The 22,901-nt window shown below is 40.2% G+C and overlaps 1 protein-coding gene across 5 annotated transcripts in view; it reads right to left on the reverse strand.

Annotated features, from left to right (window-relative positions):
• KDM6A (lysine demethylase 6A) overlaps nt 1-18,236 on the reverse strand; it is a 266,555-nt gene extending 248,319 nt beyond the window's left edge. For 3 of the 5 annotated variants that reach the window (XM_032219797.1, XM_032219798.1, XM_032219795.1), the window contains exons 1-2: nt 17,627-18,235; nt 17,282-17,345 (exon numbers count right to left, since the gene is read on the reverse strand). In XM_032219797.1, coding sequence (XP_032075688.1) covers nt 17,282-17,345; nt 17,627-17,790 — 228 coding nt within the window. In that variant the 5' untranslated portion in view covers nt 17,791-18,235. Of the gene's footprint in view, nt 1-17,281; nt 17,346-17,626 lie in introns of all 5 variants that reach the window. The other 2 variants (XM_032219796.1, XM_032219794.1) reach the window with 1 other exon arrangement.
• Nucleotides 18,237-22,901: the final 4,665 nt, after the last annotated feature.

Below are 22,901 nucleotides of genomic sequence, written 5' to 3' on the forward strand. Positions count from 1 at the left end.
GGGCCTGAGCCAACCTTGGGCCTCCTCCATCTGGTTGGAATTAGTGGAGACCATGGTTTACTCACGATGCTTGGATGACTTGCTGAGGCATTGGAAGAGGCCTGGCTGATGAAGATGGCCTTGCCGCTTGGTGAGGCTTGCACTAGGCCGTAGACAGGATCTTTCACTTCAAAATGGCCGCCGCATCACGTGTAGCAGGCTTCGGCCTGTGGGATGAGGCTCTGAGGCCTCGGCCTGACTGATAAAGGCTCTGAGGGGGCTACCCTCGCAGCGAGCCTGGGTCTCTGATGATCAAATGCCGGCACTCAGTGTGCTCTTGGCTCCCTGCTGAGTCTTCTGCGCCTGGGGCCTTTTGTTTTAAACGCTGGAAGCTTCCTCACAAGAAAAAGCAGCAGCACTGCTTTTTGCGCTCCGCCTGCACCGCCGATCACAGCAGGAGGCCCGTCAAGACAAAAGCGGCGCCGAGAATGCTTTCAGCCTCCGCCCGACGGCAGAAGACCTTGAAAGCGTGTGCTTCGCTCCAGGCAGTCTCGGAGCGCAGAGGGAAACGACCCCCCTCCAGAGGCTGCGGAGCTGCTAATCCGTGCCACAGACGTCCAGGGGCTAAGCCACCTTCCAGTCCAGGCTTCGTAGCGTCTGTATGCTTTTGGTTATATTTTTTTTAATTTTCCAATTAGCCAAATTATTGACAAAATTTAGGTTTAAGAGAATCCAATTAGTCAGAAAAGAATTAAATTGATCAAACTTTGTTTGAAGCCAAGTGATTGGACCAAGAGACTGAGGGAAAATGGGGCCAGGAGGGAAAAGAGGAGATGATAAAGAAAAATCCCTCAGTCTCTGGACCAATCAGTCTGTCACAAACCCGGTTGTAGTCCCTCCTTCCAGAGCTACAGGAGAATGTTGCAAGCTGTTGCCACCTACTGAGAGGAGTCCTTGTTTCTGGGGCTGCTTCAAACTGCCTGCTGATGAGAGCTGAATTCCTACACAGAATGCAGAAATGGAGCTAAAATCCTGAAAATTAGAGTTCTGTTCCTGTACCCTGCCAAAGGAGATCCCTACCATGCACCGAGGAGAACTGAACTCCTTTGATAGGCAGCTTTTCTTCTAACCCCACCATCCCTCCTCCTCCCCCCAAGATGAGAAGCAGCCAAAATCCAAGCAGGGAACTGAGAGGAAATGATGGTTGTCTTACCTGAATAATCGTTCTCTGGGCGCTGCGGGAGAGTCCAAGCATGGGTTAAATTCTGCCTTCTACCCAAGGATTGGATTGAATTTCTTTAGCCACACCTTCTGGTGCTTGTTCTAGTCAGTTTTTCAATTAAGGTGTGGTACAGTTGAGATGATAGTTCAATGTCATTTGCATCCTGTAGGAAAACAGAGAATAGTCTCCCGCAGCGCCCAGAGAATGATCGTTCATGTAAGCCAATGATCATTCTCCTGAACAATGCCTGGAGAATCCAAGTATGGGACATACCCAAACTAATAATCCCCAGGACGGGAAACAGGCCTACTGAAGGTCTCCTGCTGGAGTGAATTCTCTGTAATACTCGTCTCCCAAATGCTGCTTCAGCGGTTGCAAACTTGTCTAGTTTGTAATGGCATACAAAGAGATAGGGCAAGGCCCAAGTGGCCACCCTGCAGATCTCCTTGATCGAAGCTTGCGTCACCCAGGCAGCGGTAGTAGCTGCACTCCTCGTGAAGTGCGCCATTATTTGACCTGGCAATGGTTTGTCCTGGTGAGTATAGGCAAGGGTGATACATGCTGTGGCTTTGGGCAAAACCGGTAAGATGACCTTCTGGGCCCAATGGAACCAGGAGTTAATTTTTGGGATAAATGAAGGGTCCAGTCGGAGGACTACCCTATCAGGATGGATGATGCACAAGTCCTCTCTAACTTACAGGGCAGCCAGCTCCAAGATCCTCCTAGCCAACATAATGGCAATGAGGAAGACTGTCTTAAATGTGAGATGTTTTACACTAGAGGTGCGGATTGGCTCAAAGGGAGCGCAGTAAGGGCCCGGAGTACGGTGGAAAGGTCCCAAGATGGAAAGCGATGTATGACCAGAGGGCGTAAGTTGGTGGCCCCCTTTAGAAAACTACGCACCTGGAAATGACGGAGAATGACTGAGAGACTGGTGTGAATCCTTGGAAAGGATCGTTGTCAGTGAGCCACCTGACATCTAAGAGTGTTGGGAGCCAGCCCTTTGTCGAGGCCTTCCTGCAAAAAATCCAGCACCTGCAATATGGAGGCTGTGACGGGGTTGATGTGCCTGGTGAAACACCAGCTAGCAAAGGAAAACCAGGTCATGCTGTAAATTCTGGTGGTAGATTCTCGTCTGGAAACTTAAATGGTCCTAATGATGGCGTTGGAAAGGTTATCCCGCCTCAGGAGGTCCCTATCAAGCGCCAGGCAGTCAACTGGAGCCACTGGGTCTCTGGATGGAGGAATACTCCCTGGCTGAGAGAAACCTGGTCGTGGGGAATTCTCCAGGGCTTGGCGATGGACATACTGGAGGTTGGTGAACCAGGGCTGTCTGGGACAGTGTAGTGCCACTAAGATGACTTCCGCTTGTTCCGCTATGATCTTCCCGATCACCCTGGGTAGGTTGCAAGCGTCTCTCCACTCAGGGGCTTAAAAAATTATTTATATATAAATTTTTATTGACCACCCATCTTACCATAGGGTAACTCTGGACGGCTTACATTCATAAAAATATGCTTACACATATACAATTAAAATATAAATAATTAATTAAAATCAAACATTAAAACCTAAGGTCACATGGGGAGGGCAGAGGCAGAGGCAGAGTCGTTTGTGTGTGAGAGTTCTGTTGTTACTTGATCAGCCACCTTCACTGTACTGTTCCCCTATTGGGGTCCCAAGCCAACTGCCAAAGCCACATCTTTAGACCTTCATGAAAGGACAGGAGGGTTGGTGCCACATCAGGGAGCAAGATGTTCCAGAAGGCAGGAGCAACAGTAAAGAATACTATCCTCCTGGACCCCGCACCAGCCATTTCATCCAGGATTCTGGATATTATTTAACTTGAAGTTAAATTAATTTAATAAAGTCTCTCATTACCATGCACGTAAACTTTAATTATTATGTACAATACTTCACATATTACACAAAACAGCATCTATGTAGTTTTACAAAAAAACCTCTAAAATGATTGTTCTACATTTTCACTGAAATGTTGTACATAACTACTTATGTAATTATGTAGAAGCAACAAACAAGCTAAATGGTGCTTAATCCATTTAAATGTGGATCCAGTTGCAGCTTCTAGTTTTATTATATCTACAGAGTATATGTGCAAATACATACACACGTTTCAAGGACCGCTTATTAAGTCCATATTATATCACGTTATGATTATTGCAACAAATAAATAGAAAAAAGTTGGCAAACAGATGAACAGAAATGAAATAACTGACAAAAGGAAAGCGAAATCTGCTTTCAGCAGAATTTAGACTGCAACTGGAACCAGCAACAATCAGTAAGCAAAGCAGTTGCTAAGTGAAAATCAGGCAACCACACATAATTTCACTTTACCTTTTCTTTATTTTACAGTATCAAAATGATACAATCCCAAATAGCTGGGTGAGCTCAAATGGCAGAAAAGATTTCTGGAACTTTACTTTCTGGAAGAAACCAGGTGAAAGAGCAAATCTTATAGCCCTTTCTCAATTTCCCCAACCTTTGAGATGCTTACCCCAGTGATGGGGTAATTAGCAATAAGAGACTAAATGTTTATATCCATATTACCTAGAATGAAAGGGCTTACAAGAGAGTAAGCAGGCATACAATGGGTAATGCACATCAAAAGGAATGCACTAGCATGGTCTATTTGTCTAGCTTACTTGTGGCTGCAAGTCAGCTTAGTAGGCAAATAAGAGTATTTAATGTAAAACTGACTGGGTGCTTGTCAATTTCAGGCACTGGTGCTCTCGGCAGGCACCAGTACGCCCGTACCAGGGCGTACCGGTCATAACCCATCACTGCTATATATCATCCATATATAGAAAAGATACAGAAAAAGGGTACCAACGGGTAGTCAAAATAAAAAACAAAAAAGTAGAATGTTTTCTTTGTCTTGTTTTCTAGAATTTATCCTTTTTTACCCTTATTTTATTTACTGGGAAAAAATCTAAATTGGTAGAAATATAAGAGTGAAGCTTGGTCCCTATTCTAAGTGTCTTGTCATTTGTGATAGTTGTCAACTGGTGATGCATAAAACGCAAATAAAATATTTATAAGAAGTTACACTGAATTATCTTTAACTGCAGTTTCTGCCATAAACAAAGAAAAACATTCTTCTTAAAACTATAGAACTGCAATTGCAAAAACTGGAAGATACTCCATTCATCCTTATTCAAATCTCTTCCAAATGATAGCATTTATCTGGGCCAATCCTATCAGAAACATGCTGAAAACTCTGTAGCTCAAATTTTATGTGAATACGTGAACAGAGAATGTTTATATTGTGAGTTCACTGCTTTGAAGGAACATATTTAATGGAAAAAAACATACCAATTTTGACACATGACTCCTCTCCTGACCTTACCCAAGCCAGACATTCTCCTGATGCAGGGATACTGCATTTGAGCTGCAAATCTTAGATAACCACTAGACTGCAAGAGTTGATGCTTCTGATAATCTTAGTTGTCGCCTAGTAGACATCCAGATTTTTGCAGCTCAGATACAACAATCCTATCTAGTATGGACTTTAAATCCTAGAATTCATAATATAAGCTGTACTGGTTGGGAACTATAGAAATTGAAGTTCATATACATCAAGGGTATCCAGTTTGTAGCTATTTTTTTCAAGATGTTATTCAAGGCATCAACTCAGCAGAATCACCTGTTCTATGGGTTTTTTTAATTCCTTGAAAGTCCTATTCAGAGAATATGTGGCCTTTTTCTAGATGACAGAATGTCTTGACAGATCACTGACATTACCTTCCTTATAAAAAGGATTTGTTCTTAAAACTCATGTGGATAATTCTGACTTGGATCCTATAACTTTGTAGCACTCAGGCATGTTTAAAGCATTTATTTGAGGAATATGACAAGTCAAAGCAAAATATAACATTGCAGAAAAAAGAACAAAGTGAACTTTTAATAACTCTTTCTGTATAACTAATTAAGCTTAAAAACAGTTTTTATTGATTTGCCATGGTAAAGCCATCAATACTGAAATTGTCTGCATAAAAATATGGAGAACTCAATAACAACGAGGAGGCTGATCAAGAAATAATTCCATGTCTGACCTGGAATTTTCGGCAACGTAATCACTGTACTGCAGGTTTTCAAATTATAAAGATCTATTGCTGCTCTACTGCAAAACAATGCTTAATAAATGAATAACTGAGCTATAGGTTAGATACATTTAAAAAAATATTTCGTTCTTTTGAATCAAATATTTTGCTAAGGTATACTTGAATTGTGGATAAAAATAAGCAATGTATCACCTTTAAGATGCAGCTGAACTCCAAAAGCTTACAATTTGCCCCATTGCTCAACAAGGAGTAACATGGGGGTTACATGCAGGTCAAAATCTCAAGTAAGCCATTTCAGCAAATATTTCCATTTTGATCAAAGCAACAGATTTCCTAAAATATATACCTGACAGTGCTTAAAAACATAACAGCACCTGAGAGTGATGACTTATTAAAAATGTCATTTAAATATTAAAAGGTAATAGTAAAACATTAAAGTATATAAAGGTGCATCCATATTTACAAAAGCAAACAAAAGCATGTTTCAGATGTTTATCTTGAAACAATGAAAAGATCCAGGAAGCATGACTTTTATGTTGCATCATCTGCCCTGGAATAGTACACTCCCCGCTCCTCCTGACTCAAAGTTCAAATAGGCTCAGATTTGCCATCCTTTAAGTAGGCCTTGAAGACCTGACTCTTTCTTCACACAGAGTTAGAAAGAAGATCTATTAATATGCTGAGTATTACAGGTTTCCTTTTATTTTCAACTCTACTGAATATAATTTTAACTTCTATACTGCCAATTTTACACATTTGATTTACAAACAAATTTCATTAAAACAAAATTGATCCTTCAGAAAAGTGAACACATCAGTTGTTAAACTACCAATCTTCAGATGAAATATAGTGCACATCCAAAGTACATTTTGCTATCAGAAATACTAATTTTAGATTATAATGTAATGCACCGCACTTGGCCAAGTGTTAGATTCTAAATGTAGCAGGAGAAATCTTTCTTTTAAGACACAAGATAATAATTGTCATATATTCTATTTCTGACCTCCTAAAAGTCCAGTTTTGAAGATTCTACAAAATGCCAAAGTCAGCAATCTGGCAACTGTGTCAAAAGGAGAAATGACCAGTGTATGTTTATGCATAAAACCAAGGTAGAAAAAATATAACATATCATTTTCAATTATTGCCCTTTAGTCACAGAAATCCTAAAATTAAACCATCCATTGATAACCAAAGAATAGTATATTTTAGTGAATGAAGAGTGTTTCCTGATTTACCAGTCTCTCTATCTCAGTGGATGCCTGTTCTTTCTTTCTAACTGTGGAACTGTAATATGGAATATTCTGTGACCGGCTTAGCTAGTTGATTTTAGTCTACCAATATATTCTTATGTCTTATTTTTTAATTCATAATGAACAGCTTCATTAGAAATAAGTATTGTTCCTGATAATTATACATCCTCCTTGCACATACCTCCTCAGTCTGCTGTTTTATCTTTAACCAAAGCATTCTCCAGTCCAGATCTAGGAATCATTTCAATTTTCATCACATATTTAATAGACATTAAAATATTTTAAAGGAGTACAAAAATCTGCACTATTCCTTCTGAAACATCTAATCTCATTCACAAACATTTATTTCTAATTTATGACATAGATTCTGCCTTTGATAGAGAAAGTCAAGATAGCAAATACAATGTTGTGTTTTCTACTTTGACTGCCCTCTTCTCTCTTTAATTTGTGAACTGGATCCAACCTAGCTAATTAAAGTGGGCAGGGAAGGGACTGCGAGCTGTATCCAGTTGTAGTAAATGCCCCTTTAGGAAAGGAGGGAAGGAGAGATGGTAGAGGTCTTTAAAGAGGCCCTTTTTTGCCACTCCTTAAGAGGTGAGGCCTGGATTTAATAAAATCATCATCTTATTTTTAACTTTTCCTTCTTGAGGTGGTTGCGACTGCAAAAAACTCTGAAGAATATAGATTTGGAAATTTCCTATCTGGTTTTAAACCTGGGCATGGCAAAGAAACCACATAAGTAGTTCTTATGAATGACCTAGAGTGGGTCTTGCCTTCCTATTTCTTTCAGAAATTTTTGACAGGGTTTAGCAGAGTACCCTTCTGAACCATATGTGAGGGCTAAGACTTGGAGGCATCATTTTATGGTGATTTGCTTCTACCTGTGAATCTAGTGGGTGCTGTGGAGAGAAAAATTCAGATTCACAGATCTCAGGGATCAGTCCTTTCTGTTATCCTTTTCAACATGAAACTGCTAGATAATTCATCTGTTCAAGATGAAATATCTATATTAGAGGTCCCCAACCCTCAGAATGGTACTGGTCCATGGCCTGTTAGGAATCGGAGTGAGCAGCAGTTGAGCAAGCAAAACCAAAACCACTACCACACGGTCCATGAAACCAGGCCCTGGTGCCAGTTGGAGGCCACTGATTTATATTAGGTGACCTCAGGGATGGGTTTCTGCCAGCATTACTGCCAGCTCGGTACATGTGCGCAATTTTGCGCCCGTGTGCTTGCTTTGCTCGCGTGTAGTTGTCTATAAATAGGTCTGCGCATGTGCAGAACATTTTAAAAGGTCAAAAAAAAGTTGTCACGGCGACCAGGAACCGGTTCAGGGGCATGGCGAGCATGCCGTCCCTACCGGTTCAGAGACCCAGTTTCCATTTCCGCTACCGGTTCCACTGAACCGGTGCAAACTGGTAGAAACCCACCTCTGGGTGACATTCAACTATAATTGTTCCAGGGGTCAAGACTGATTCAAAAGCACCTCTTTTTATTATGTAAATTCTGTAAGCTGACTAAAGTTCTTAAAGTCCAGTTGGCTTTAAGTGATCAGATAAATCTGGAATATACTTTGAAGAGATAACTGAGGTGGCTGACACAGGGAAATCTTACCAGTGACTGAAAGGGATGGACTAAAAGGCAGAACTTGACTGTCACCGCGGGGGGGAGGGGAGGGGGGTTGTATGTTTAAAATTGTATTTGTATTTGTATGTTTTACTCTTAAAAAAATGTATAACTAATAAAGATTACTTTTTTTTTTAAAGTAAAAAAAAAAAAAGGCAGAACTTGGGCACTGATCAGAGCAACACAAGTACAGGCAGTAAGGACCAAATTCATACAAGGAGTAAACGACACTAGATAGGACCCAAGATGCAGAGAGACTCAGACACAATTAAACAAATAGTGGCAAGGTATAAGATGCAGGCAGCAAACAGAATACACTAAATGGCACAAGAAGTAACTGACATTGCACAGAGCAGGGCTGTCAAACTCGCACCCCGCTGGCTGGATTCATCATGCACTGGCTATGCCAATGCCCGGTTTAGCAAAGGGGGGAAGCCAAGTGATAGAAACATCAGGAAGATGGAATATGAGAATTTGGATAAGGAGGAACTAGAGAGGATATGGAAAGTAAAAGCTAAAGTGATTGAACTGGTGGCAAGAGCACTCAGGGCTGTGGTTCCTAAGCTGGAAGAATGGCTCTGAGGGATCCTACAACAGCCCTGCCTTCGCTCCTGGAGTCAGTAGCCGGACTGGCGGTTGAATTCCCCAGACTTATAGTACTGGGGGACTTTAACCTGCCATCTCTTGGCGAACGCTCTGATGGGGCGCAGGTGTTCATGGCTTCCATGACAGCCATGGACTTGACCCAGGTAATTCAGGGTCCGACTCATACAGCGGGACACACTCTTGACCTTGTGTTTCTCTCGGGGCAGTGGAGATGTGATCTGGAACTGAAGGGCATAGAGATCTGCCCTTGTCATGGTCAGATCACTTCCTACTGAGGCTTGATTTTCAGAAACTACTCCCCCACTGCAGGGAGGTGGAACCGATTAAATGGTTCCGCCCTAGGTGCCTGATGGATCCCTTGAGATTTCAGACGGAGCTTGGGGAAATACCCGACTCCCTTGCCCACAACCCGACAGAGTCCTTGGTCGCTGCTTGGAACAGAGCGGCGGCTGAGGCTCTTGATCGGATTGCGCCTTTGTGACCTCTCCGCGGCAGTGGATCCAGGAGGGCCCCTTGGTTTACCGAGGAACTCCGGGAGATGAAGCGCCAAAAGAGACGCCTAGAGCGACGCTGGAGGGCCAGTAAATCCGAATCTGACCAAACACAATTAAGAGCCTTTATTAGGACTTATCTAGTGGCAATTCTGGCGGCAAAATGTATGCATTTCTCCGCTCTCATTGCGTCCTCAGAATCCCGCCCAGCCGCCCTATTTAGGATAACCCGCTCCCTCCTGAAAGGGGGGGGGATGCAGGTGAACCCTTGCAGGGAAGAGCCAAGGAATTTGTTCAGTTTCTGTCGGACAAAGTCCCTCAGATTCGGACGGACCTGGACTCCACTTGGACAGAACCTGCAGAGATGCCGAGAGTGGGTCTTGATCGGATTTCTTGGAGCGAGTTCCAGCCTGTTACTCCTGAGGAAGTGGACAGGTTCAGAAAGGTTCAGTTCTAAAAATAACTAAGATACTGCATAGAACTCTCAAACTATTAGGCCTCTGACAGAGGATCTTAGATTGAGGAAGACACAAACCATCCATAGAGGTGAAATATACAGTATACATACACACACACACATACACAGTTATTTCATTTTTTTCTTTATTTTTCTTCTAAAAAAGGATGGTGTATATCCCATTTGTTAACCAAAAGTGACAACTACCCAAAAAGGTACCTGATGAGCTCTCTTGCAGATAAGAGAGAAGTTCCCTGAAGATGGGCTCCAGCACAAGTCCGAAAGCTTGAAGACAAAACTTCTGGTCCTGGTGACCGACCCAGATTGGATTTTGCAATGATCTCTCTACTGATAGAGCAGAGACTGCACTTCTATTTTTTATTACCATTTAGCACGCTACAGAAAGTCCTCAACCTACAACCACAATTGAGCCCAAAATTTCTGTTGCTAAATTGTTACGTTAGTAAGTAGCAGTTGTTAAGTTAGTAACATGATAACTTTCTGATAAGCAAAATCAATGGGAAACCAAGTTAGTAACATGACTGCTACTAATTGGCTTCCCCATTGACTTTGATTATCAGAAAGTTGCAGAAAGTTATCACATGTCCCTGAGACACTGCAACTATCATAAATATGAGTCAGTTGTCAAACATCTGAATTTTGATCACATGACCATGGGGATGCTGCAATAGTTGTAAGTGAAAAACAGGCATAAATCATGTTTTTCAATGCCATTGTAATTTTGGTAACTAAATTAACTGTTGTAAGTCTAAGACTACCTGTACTGACTAGAACCAGAAAGCAGAGCAGGTTATTAAGAAAGGAGCTTGGAGATTATGTGGCAAACAGATTACCAGCATATTATTAGATTATACCAGGGTTAATATCAGTTAATAAATGTTCTTTTAACTATTTTGGTTGGGGAAGAATTATTTTTTTCATGCATCAACTCATACATGACTGCATATCCATAAATTAGCCACCTTGGAAAATGAAACTCACACAATTCATGTAATATATTCTTAGGCTGTATAGAAACACAATGAATGGATAATCAGGAAAAAAGTTCAAGATTCCCTTCATTTTTATTTTTTAAAAAGAGATCTATGAACAATCTTGTATCATTACGACTATGCAAAATAAACTCATATTCTAAGTAAACAATGTACTATATTACTTATCCTGAATCTATCAAGTTTCAATATCTCACTAACATCTACTATAAAAATATACTTAGTGATATTAAGATATTAAATGCTCTGCAATTCCACTTTCTTTTTTAATACTGTAGAATTGTCAATCAAAATTTTGCTAAACTGTTAGTAAGCAGGTAATATAAACCATTATCTATGACTGCATGCAAATACACTTTAAGAAACTGATACTTACAATTTCTAGGCAATAATACTAATTATGTTTGCAATATTTGACTATGTAACTACATATTAAATATACTGTATATTCAATTTCAAATTGTCTTAGGTCCATATAACAGATGTCATTACAATGTTAATATCTTCCAAGAACTATGCTTTAGTATATATGCGTTTGATCTGAAGCAATGTATGAGTAGTTCAAGAAGCTAACAATTTCACAAGTTAAATTTCATAACATTGCACTTTTTTGTATAATCCAAATATATGAATCTATGAAATATACTTCTAACAAAACTCAGTAAACTTCTATCCATGTATTGCATGTTCCCAACCTTCGCAACTCCAGATACGCGGATTTCTATTTCCAGCATTTTTCTATTGGCTAAGGAAAGCTGACTAGCTGAAATCTGTACAATAACACGATTGAGATATAATGATATAAAGTTCAATTTATGTCATACAATTATTGCTGTGATAAAAATAGGTGAAACACTACCTACACTGCTTTGAGCTTCTCAATAAAAGACTATATAAATCTAACAAATAAATATAGCAACACACATATAAAATCATCAAAAATATCAGAGATGGCTTCTGAGCTGCGGGGTGGGGTGGGGGATAAAGTATATGCAAATGTTCATATATTTGTAAGGCTATAACTATAGCTAGAGGTTAGAACAGATAAAGTAAAAATATTCTGAATCACTATATAAAATCTTAACTCAATACAAATAATAAAATTATTTAATTTTAAATAAATTAAAATTGAAGTAGCATTTTGATAAGGTACATTACTCTAATTTTGGTTCAATTGTTCAAAACTTTCCCTGGAATTAATTTGATATTTCAACATAAAAGTAGCTATACTAGAACACAAGTTGCACATCCTTTAAAATCCAAATTGAATGTATGTTTTCAAGATTACAGAAAACACACTGAAGCAGTAGAAAAATAAACCAATAAATGCAACTCAGTATGCCATTACATAAGCTACAATGTTTTTAAAATAAAATCAAACCTTATACTGTAGATACCTAATTAGCTGAGGATTTATCATGCAAATGAATTATATCAACTTCATGAGTATAAAATTCAATCAATGCCATATCTGCTATGTAAATGTATTAACATGCAATTACATAGAAAAGAGAAAATGAGGCTGTCAGTCATACAGAACCTTTCACATTTTCTTTGCAAACAATATGCTCCAATATTAAATAAGACATCTCTTTTAAGCAGGCCATAATATACCACAACAATGACACAGAGGATAGGTAATAACGATTGAGGGTGAATTTAAAGTGTTATTTAAAATGTCTGTTGATAATGTCTTCTAGGCATGTAGGTTCATTAAATGCTACTTTATTGATACAGAATTACTAACGTGTAATTCTATATAAACCACTGGATGTTATTGAAGAAGTTGTCAACTAAAAGTTTAGATTATATCTGTCCAATTCTATTTTAACATTAACTGATAATTAATTTTAACAATACATTTAAAGAATTATTACTATTTCTATCATAGTCTTTTGACATATTGTTTATCAGCAAACTAATAAGCAGTGCAAATGATTTTATATTAAAAGTTCCTATAATGTATTGAACTATGTATGAGGCATGTTCGATCTACATATCATGCACATCACTCTCCTGGTTAACAAGTATATCTTTTAGGCTGGTTTTTATTAATTAGAAAATGAGATGCCAGAAAAACATCTGGCATAAGATGCAAAGGTTTCTATGCAAGGTTTTTATTTTCTTACATCTTCACATCCAAGTCCTAATATAATGCACTTTTCAGAAACATGTATACAGCAAACGTATAAATAGCAAAATCATTGGCTGAGAATACTGTACACTCCAAGCTGTTCTACCATTTGCCAACTTGTAATCAATTACTAATTAATAACTACTAATTGATGTTTACTGGTCTTAATCAAGAATCATGAAGTGACTTAACTATATTTGTCTTAATCACCAAATATCATAAACTGGCTATCAGGAAACAGTGTTTGCCACCATTTCAATTTTCTTTTCAGTTCTATGTTTCAGATGATGGTGTTTATGTAAATTTTAAAGCAGACTGAATAGGGATATTCACACTAGCATTTTACTTGATAGAATTACAGAAATCATTAGCAAGTTCTATGTCTTTTTGCTTGGACAGAACCTAAATGCAGCATATATGCAGAAAACAGAGGAATTTACATCATAAATTGAGTATCAGTCTCTACTCATCAGAATAAAAAGACATTATTTCCAATTTCATTGAAAACAGCAGTACTTATGCCAAAAAGTTAAAGTCAGATGAAAGTCAGATGAGGTTATCATATCTATAACAGCACAATACTGTGAACTTAAATTATGCATCTCCTGAAATACATTTAAAAGCAATATTGTACATAATTACAAATAATGAAAACATTCATCAGCAGAAAAACTGGGATTGTTTTCTAAAGTGATAACTATGTTACTACTGGTGGGAGCTGATTTATAGCATGGCTATCACTTCGGAGAATATTTAACTCATTTTTTCTTATAAAACAACTGAAACAATCTATCAAAATTGTTAGATATTAAGCTTAATAGACAGGTTTAAAGATAATCATGGATTTAATCACTATTCAAGAGGAAAATAGTTGACATTTCCCACTTACATGGGTATCTCATTTATCATCCATATCTGTACAAATACCAGTACCTCTGGATTCAGAATCCTGACTTTGCTCATAAGCAACAGTTTCTTCAATTTTTCCTACAATATGAAAGCTGTTTTAAACAAGACCACAAACCTTCCATATAACTATTTGGTTTGAATCCCTAGCACCACATAACGAAGTGAGCTCCCGTTACTTGCCCCAGCTTCTGCCAACCTAGCAGTTCAAAAGAATGCAAAAATGCAAGTAGAAAAATAGGGACCACCTAGGTAACAGTGTTCCATGAGCCTTTGGCATTTGACATATCGCATAACCATGGAATCGTCATCAGACAGGGCTGGCTCTTCGGTTTAGAAACAGAGATGAGCAGCACCCCCTAGAGTCAGGAATGACTAGCACATATGTGCAAGGGGAACCTTTACCTTATATCAGTGGTCCCCAACCTTTTTATTGCCGCGGACCAGTCAGCCTTTGATAATTTTACCGTGGCCCGCTGAGCGCGCGCAGGGGTGGGGGGGCGTTGTTCGCGACGGCCCAGGAGCCTTTGCGCTGCAGCGATCATGTCCCCCGGCCACTGCAGCGATCATGGCCCCCGGCCGCTGCGCGGCCCGGTGCCAGGTACTCCACGGCCCGGCACCGGTCCGCGGACCAGGGGTTGGGGACCACTGCCTTATATAATATTAATATAACTCTTAACAATAATGAACTCAGGCTGAAACCCACACAGATTTTGAAATATTTAACTTGAAGCTTTCTTTAATTTTGCCTATAAAAGGTAAAATAGTTTGGAGAATTATTAGATTGGTTTCTTTTCTGATTGTAATCATCAGTATTAACATTTAAGAATGAAGAATTCCTCACTCCAATTTCCTACTGTTCTCATTATTTCTTAAAGCAAACTTTCCTAAACTTGCACCTACAGTTGAATTAATGTTATATCTTACACCATACATCTTACAATTTGAACTGAATTGTAGACTAAAACTCCTGGCGCATACCAGGGCAAGGAGGCCTGACTTGAGGGCTCTCTTGTTTAACTGTTTGACTATAGAAACATTAGGTATTTAAGACCATCACTGTTTCTTTGATTTGGGCTACCTTACACAAAATGCTTACATACTAGACTCACATATCAACTGTCAATAACAAATCTATAATTTACGTCCTATAATTACCTCCTATAATTTGACTACAGTGGTACCCTGGCACTCAATGGCTTTGAAAGTCATCAAATTTTATACTCAACACAGTTTGACACAAAAATTTATCCAGGTACTCAGTTTGGTACTCAACGCACAAACTAGAACTTGTCTGTGTTGGCTGCCTTGTGACAAATTACATTATTTCATATGGGAAAAATCTGTTTGGTACTCATCATTTTTGATAGTCATCACTTCCTGGAACCAATTAACAATGAATACCAAGGTACCATTTTCTTTGCCTGATGTGATCTATTCTGGAAAATAAACTTTAATATTTAGCATAGTCTTCTTCAATCTCAAATTTGATAGAAACAATACATTTTGGAAATGATAGTTGGGAATTCTGAAAGTTACTACCCTAATACTTTCAAAGGCACCAAGATGAGAATTGTTTGACTTTGTTCTTTCTACAAAACCATAGACTGTTTAAAATGTGTTCTTATGTATAATTTCTGATACCATTTATGCTATATCCACTTACCTGGAGTAATTCCTATTAAATTCAACAGGATATATCACAGGGTAGAAATATATGTAAAGAAGGAGCTGAAGTACTATAGCAAAGCAAATAATTTACATGCAGAAGATTCCTATTTAATTTCAAGACAAAAGTGAGAAACATTATGGCCGAAACTCTGCCATTCAGTTTTATTAATTCTGTGAGAGTAGGACCGATCATCTGACTTCTGATATTCCTACGATTAAAATTTTAATCTAGATTTAATACACAACTCATTTTAAAATACTAAGTAGATGATCACAACATATATTATAGTATACAATAAGCATTAAACTTACACCAATGAAATAAAAGAAAACCAATCCATGATTTTCTTATAATTATACCCAGTAGATAAATACACAAAGTTACAGAGGAATTAATAGCATATTACACCTTAGAACCCTTTTCTTTAAAATCATGTCAAATCTTAATACTGTAGTCTAACATTTCAAACATCAAAAACAACTCTTTCAGTATACTGTAGTTTCACGTGCCAGAAAAGGAAATACTTGAAGATTTCGAATTCTGGTAGCTCCCATCACAAATATTTGACATATCTAGAAAAGGTTTCAATGTTTGGTAAAGATTGCTTTTTTTAAAAAAAAAATGTCACCAGAAACAAGAACTTCGATTCTATCAAAAAAATCCCTAAATCATGAATCTTTAAGCTAAGTTACTTGGTTATATAAAAGAAATGCAGAGAACTTTATATTATACCCAAAGTAGACCAATAAATTCAATGAACAATCACATTCTTAAAATAAGGAAATCATTACATCTAAACTACAGCTTTGAGATACTAGTACTGAAAACAAATTTCAAGTAATGAAATATAAACCATTTCTTGTCTAATAATATTTGTCCCATAAATGTGTTGTATCAAAATCTATGTAATTTCAGTAGATAAGCTACAGGTTAATAAGATTTACCAATAGCTCTGTAAACATTCTGCTTTTAGTAAATTCAAGTAGGAAAACTCTTTTGACACATCAGCCTATGCAGCTCCTAAAAAGTCAAACATTTCACACATATTTGTAAATACATTCCGAGTGGAGTATTTCTGTTTACCTCCTCCCACCAAGTCTTTCTCCTCCCTGCCCGGCCATCTTGGGCCAAGAGAAGAAGCCATTACTTAACTAAATGACAGGACCAAGAACTTTTTTTTACTGAAAGAAGATACCTCTTTAGTCAGTGGTACAAAAACAGCGGCAACCTACAACCCGTTCTCTAGAAACAGTCCTACGAAGTAAAAAGCTTGAGAAAAAGCAAATCGCTCAATGAAGATGCACGTTGCAAGGAAGATGGATACAGCACGGGTAAACAAATCAGTTTGCTACAAGACTCCTGTGAGTGACACACCACGGAAGAGGCGCCACGTTTCTTCAATACATTTCTTCCTATTTATATCAATTCATTTTCAGCGATTCAATTCGATCCAGTTTTTTTTTCCCTTTAGCAACCAGTCCTTATTAAATATCGCCCGATCTTCTCATTATTCAGATAGATTGCTCCTAAATGGAGAGAATCGGGCCGGCACCTTCTACCCTACTGTTTAGATAAAACCCTGAAAGTGGGCAACGGGAGCTTTCTGTTTCAGCGGGCCGGAGAAGTGAAGAGGCGAGCGGTTCTCTCCCGAGAGCCAGGCGAAGAAGGGAATAGTCAGCATGATGCCGAACCTCACGGCCGCGAGGTGACGGTTTAATTCCGCAGCTTCCAGCACACTCACACAGGCTCCTACACAAATACAAATACACGCACGCACCCACACACAAACCTGGGTGGGTGGCTCCCTGGTCGGTTGCTTCCACCCCCACCCCAATCCTCTTACCTTTAACAGCAAGGCCTTCGTTCTGGCGCCATCTTCATGAAGCCTTAAAAATCCGAAGAGTCGGCTGCACAAGGGGGAATCAAGCGACAGAGAGAGATTGAGCAAAACAGACACGTTCGCAGAGTCCCCCAGCCCACCCCGCCCCAAACAGATCGCTCCGTGCGGAGCGCACACTCGCTGGCAGGGACAGAGCCCTCACTCCGGCCCAAGAGCACCGCCACACTCACACTCGCTTTTTCTCCCTCTCACGCGCACACACGCTCGCTCGCTCACTCGTACACCTCGGGCGGGCGGGCAAGAGAGATCACCGGACTAGCCGGAACACGGAGGCTGCCGTCTGAGTACCTGTCGAGGCCAGAGAGGACTTCTCTTTCCTCCGCTGTCAGGCTCGCGAAGTCCTCCTCGCTCTGGCCGCTCGCTTTCCCCGCCGCCATTTTCTTTTCCTCATCACCGAAAGCAGTAGAGGCAGCGGCGGCGGCAGCGGCGAGCGACACTCCACACGATTTCATGGAAACGCAACGTAATTAACTCACGATCGCAAGCCCCCCTCCCCGCGCGCCCCAACACCCCCCCAGTGCCGGGCGGGGCGGGGTGCCCGACACACACGCACCACCACAACTTTTATTACAACAACAGCCGGCAGAGATGGGGAGGGAGAGAAAGGCGGGGGGAAGCCCCGCTGATCGGAGGAGGAGGGAGCAGGAAGGGAGCCCCAGCGCTGAAGACTGGGGGGGGGGGGAGTGGGAGGAGAAGGAGGAGGAGGCTGCTGCTGCGGCTGCTGCGGCTGCTGGCGGTGACGGAGCAGTGTTTACATCGCTGCTGAGCCGCCAGCCCCAGCGGCGAAAAGTGAGTGGAGTCGAGGTGACGGGGACCCGCGGCCGCCCGCGTGGGGTGTATTTGTTGCCTGTACAAACTTCCCCAGCAGCTGAACAAAGTTGTTGTAATTGTGTCACATAGCGAACCCCACGCCGCCACCGTGACCCCCCTCCCCACCCCATTTCCCTGTGCCCACGCAGCCAATCATCGCACTTAGGCGTGGCCACGTGACCTTTGTTGACTTACGTCAGTCATAGCGCTCTTCTAGCGCTACGCTCGAGCTTGGTATTGCCGCTGCTTCGATCTAAAGCCATTATGTATTTTGAGGCTGTATTTCAAATCTTCCAGTTTGTAATATGTGGAGACCTTCACATGCGGCCGGCCAAGAGGAATTAAACAGGGCAAATTTCAAAAGCTCGTATTCCGTAAATAATTTTTAAATTGGCATGTAGGCTTAAGGTTTTGTAAACTACTAGAACAAGCTACAGTAAGTGAATTTAAAATGGTTTGTATTCTGATGCCTTGACAAGGTAACATCGCAGACAGAAATTAACAAATGCATTCCCCTACCCATAAAGTTTGTTTCGGTTATGAAAAGATTAGTATCACGAGTCTTTTGATCTTGTTAGGAAAAGTTCATGTGTTCTACTCGTTGGACAAAACCACTTTTTGTTGTTTACATCTTTAAAACTACCATTTATAAACTGGCAGGTTTTCACGCCGCTTAGCAAAATGTAAAATTTTACCAATTGAAGTAAATGAATTATTTGACCTGCGAAGAAGCAGGGCACTGAATAACCAAACTATTTTCTCTTAATTAAAAAACAGGGATTCCAACAAGCAAATGAAGTCGCAGACTTCCTTAGAAATCAAAAGCCATTTTGAAGGAAGGGCATGATTAGTGCTAAGCTAGCGCTGAAACAAAGACCTTTATTTATTTGTTTCTTTATTACAATACTTATTCCAATGTATTTTCATCACTCTTTTCCGACATGTGGTACGTGCTTCAAAAGGTCAATCAGAAACCGGAAACATTCAACCGCATTCTATTTCTTAGGTTTCCATCCTCATCTCTGGATGCACAATATTAGCAGAGAGGGAGGGATTTTATTATATTCTCGGATTATCATTCGGCCGTTAGTGAGTCAATCAAACGGCTTTGTCACTCATGTTCAGCATGTTTGTACGCGCCCTTTAAATTAGTTGTGGAGCGGGTGCGTTCTGTGGAAAGGCTTAGGAGGTCTTCGAACGCGAATCGTATTTATGCCAGGGCGCGCGGGCGGCAGTTCCCTCGGTGGGAATGTGCACTGATATTGTCACCGCGTGTGTCTGTTTGTGTGGAGGGGAATTACTCTTTGCCAATGTGTGCGCCCCTCCCGCTCCCCCTTGGGATGGCCTGGGGCGTGGTTCTTCTGGCACCAACGAGTAATAATGGCTTCCCTTGAGCGTCTTCTGTGCGCGTGATGAGAAGAATCCGTCCGGGCACGGAGCCGACCTTAGTGGGATGTTACGAAGGAGTGGGCGGTTGTCTGAGTGGCGCCTGTTCCCGTTAACAGATCTGGAGTAACTGAGCGGTATTTCGCCGCTTTTCGCTAAATACTGTGAACGGAGAAGGTGCCGCCTCTTAGCAGCGGGGAGCGAGGGTGGTTCTGGTTGTTGCGACTTGGGCTCGTCTCCTTCGCGAGAGACGAATGATTCTTTTCCTGGGCCTAACCTATATAAAGGCATTAGGAGTCTTTTCCTTTTCCAAGGAGCTTGAGCCAGGAAAAAAAAAAAGAAGACCCACCCCCCCCTCCGGCGCAGATAAGTGAAATAATTGAAGGCGTTTTTTTCCGCGCAAGAACTCAATTTTTAACGCAAGGCTTGGAGCTCATGCTTTTGATCCAGAAGAGAAACTGCCCAAAGGCCTCTTTGGAGAGTCCCCCCTTTCTACTCGGATTGCCATTCCTAGGAATAGAGTGCGGGACATGTTAGGGTAGGAGAGGGGTACGAATGACGTGTGGGGGGGGGGGGACAGCGCTGTGTGAATTGAATGTTTCTTGGCTTCAGCAAGAGGTGAAGCAAACGGACGTCTTTAGATTTTCCGGCTTCCCCCATGAAGCGGAGAGGAGACGGGAATAAAATAAAATATGTAAAAGAAATACTGAAATATTTTGTCTTTCTAGCGCACTGTACTACTTGTTTACACATTCCTAATTTTGTATCTGTGTTAATGTATTACAATTCAGCATATGCTGTATTTGTAAATGCTGCCGTGGGGTTTTTACTGTAATATGATTTCCGAACTTCACATCTGCTTTAAAGTAATAAAGGACTACATATCGTAATTACCATGTGTATCTCCATGAAATTCCTGGACTTTAATGGACAAAAGATAGCGCTGATGTGTGATATGTTCTTGCTATGTGGGGCCAGTTTTGTAAATAATCCTTGAATCTGAAAAGAACTGTATTTTTTTCTAGCATGATCGTTTTTAAGTTGTATAGAATGCTATTCTACCTCTGCAAGTATTTTTATACATTTTAATGGTATGCCAAAAATGCCAGTTTGGTTTACCTAAAATAACTTTACTACAGTACTCCATTCTTTCCCAATTATACTGTGGAAGCAAACTGAAAAAAATGTTAATATTTTAAAGCAGTAGCCTTTTTAAAACATGTTTGATGTTGAGCATTGTGTTTTGTTCTCCGGTTTAGCATACTTTGGAAAAAATATGTTTTGCATCTACATTTTTGTAGTTACTCGCTCTGAGTAAGTTTAAACCAAGTCAATTTACAAAGACTACCACCAATTAGGATTATATAAACTATTGGTTCTAACTGGTTCCTAATCAATGGGTTGTTGAATATGAAATTTCTAAGGAGAAGATAAGGTAGGTGGCCAGTTTTTGTTCCTTTTTTGTCTTCTATTAGTATTAAAATCCATGTCTGAAAAGTTGTTACCTGTCACAGATATAATTGATTGATGCAAGATGCTTGTTGAGATTACTTTGTGAGACATACATTCACAAAGGTAATGTCAACCATTGATCAACAACACAAAACTTAACTGATTTGGTGGGTGGGTGGATGGGCATGAGACTGCCAAAATAGGCAGAAGTAATTGATTCATCAAATTCATTGGTTAAAACCTTTTGGCTGACAAAAAGAATAAAAGCTCCTTTAATGCTGCTACTTTTTGCTTTCCACACTTGATGCAAATCTACGGGTACAATTTAAATCAACTGGAATATGAAAAGCTTTGCCCATGGCTTCCGGGGCGGGACCTTGCTGATGGCGGCAGCTTAACGAGCTGCCCCCAGGTTTCTGGTGGCGTTATCTGCCTAAATACCTGGTAGATACCTCATTCTTCAGGCAAAGAAGAGTGAGAGAGAGATCCAGCTGGTAAGAGCTTGTCTTTGAAGTTTGCAGCTTTTTTTTTGCTGCGAATGGAAGGAGGGGCCAACCAAAGGCTGAATCACATCTCCGTGCCAGAAACCCCGGCTGTATTTATTACGGCGCAAAGTAATGATCCCCCCACTTAGGACAACTTTTGATATATTTATTTGAGATTAATACAAACAGAGTCCGTACCTGAGAACCTTATCTGCCTTTTTTTAAAAAAAAAAAAATCCTAGCTTCATTTTTACAAGAGCTTCCTTCGTGCACGGGGGTTTTTTTTCTTAAAAAATAAGCTCCTAAAATGGCGATTGTGCCACATTCCTAACTATCCGGCAAAGAACAGTGATAAAAAAGATCAAAGGAACAGCCAGCCAGCAGTCTCTTACTAATTAGTTTCATTTCTCTGAAGAGCTTACAAGACTTTTTTCTTATCAACTTTTAAAAGTTTTAAAAGACTCCTTGTTAATATAGAGACATTCCAAACAGAGGAATATGCTGAACTGTTTCGTTACAATGCTAATCTTTTGAAACCTGCTTTGTTACAATGCTCTTTTCTGAAACCTTTTGAAAAACCTCTAAGAACAAATAAAGGGGGGACTTAATACTTTTTCTCCTCGTAAGCTACACAGCGGGCCAGTAGAGTTTGAATAATTGTTGAATAATTGTTTGAAGAAAAAATATAATGGCATCAAAATTAAATTCGGGGAGACCTCTTCTTAGGAGTACATCTCACACACGTGGCACAAAGTCGCAGCTTCCACCCTCTATGCCCCCTACTGGAGATTTGCTAACAAAAGAACTTTTTTTTGAAACTTTTAGAGAATTTAGAGAGCAGAATTCAAAAGCTTTCAGAGAATTCAGAGAGGAGATAAAGAAACTTAAAGCAGACTTATATGATAAGCTTGATACTAAGATTGCCAAAACAAATGATGATATGCTGGGACTTGTAACTGTATTGACAGAATATGTTTCTGGAATGGAAGATAAGCTAGAGGTTCTTGATGAAGCCAACACTAATTTGACTTCCAAAACTGAAGTGGTGCAACAAAGAGTTGAAAACGCTGAAAAACAAATTGTTATGATACAGTACACACAGATGGAGCTTGCATTAAGAGTCAGGGGGCTGTGCGAAGACAAACAGGAGAACTTGAAGCAGATTTTTTCAGAGGCTTTTAACCGTCTGGTGGAAAGACCGGGGTCCAACTTTGACTGGCAGATCGAAAAAATTTATCGCACTAACTCTTGGGTGGCAAAACAGAAGCAACTCCCCCGAGATGTAATTATATACTTTGCTACAAGAGAGTTCAGAAACATGATACTACAAGAGTCTTATAATACCAGGCTTCAAATTGGCGGACAGGACTTGATTGTCTTGAAAGAAATACCACCCCAAATGCTAAGAGCCAGGAGAGATTATGCTTTTC

This window comes from Thamnophis elegans, chromosome 6, assembly GCF_009769535.1.
Source record: "Thamnophis elegans isolate rThaEle1 chromosome 6, rThaEle1.pri, whole genome shotgun sequence".
NCBI lineage: Eukaryota > Metazoa > Chordata > Lepidosauria > Squamata > Colubridae > Thamnophis > Thamnophis elegans.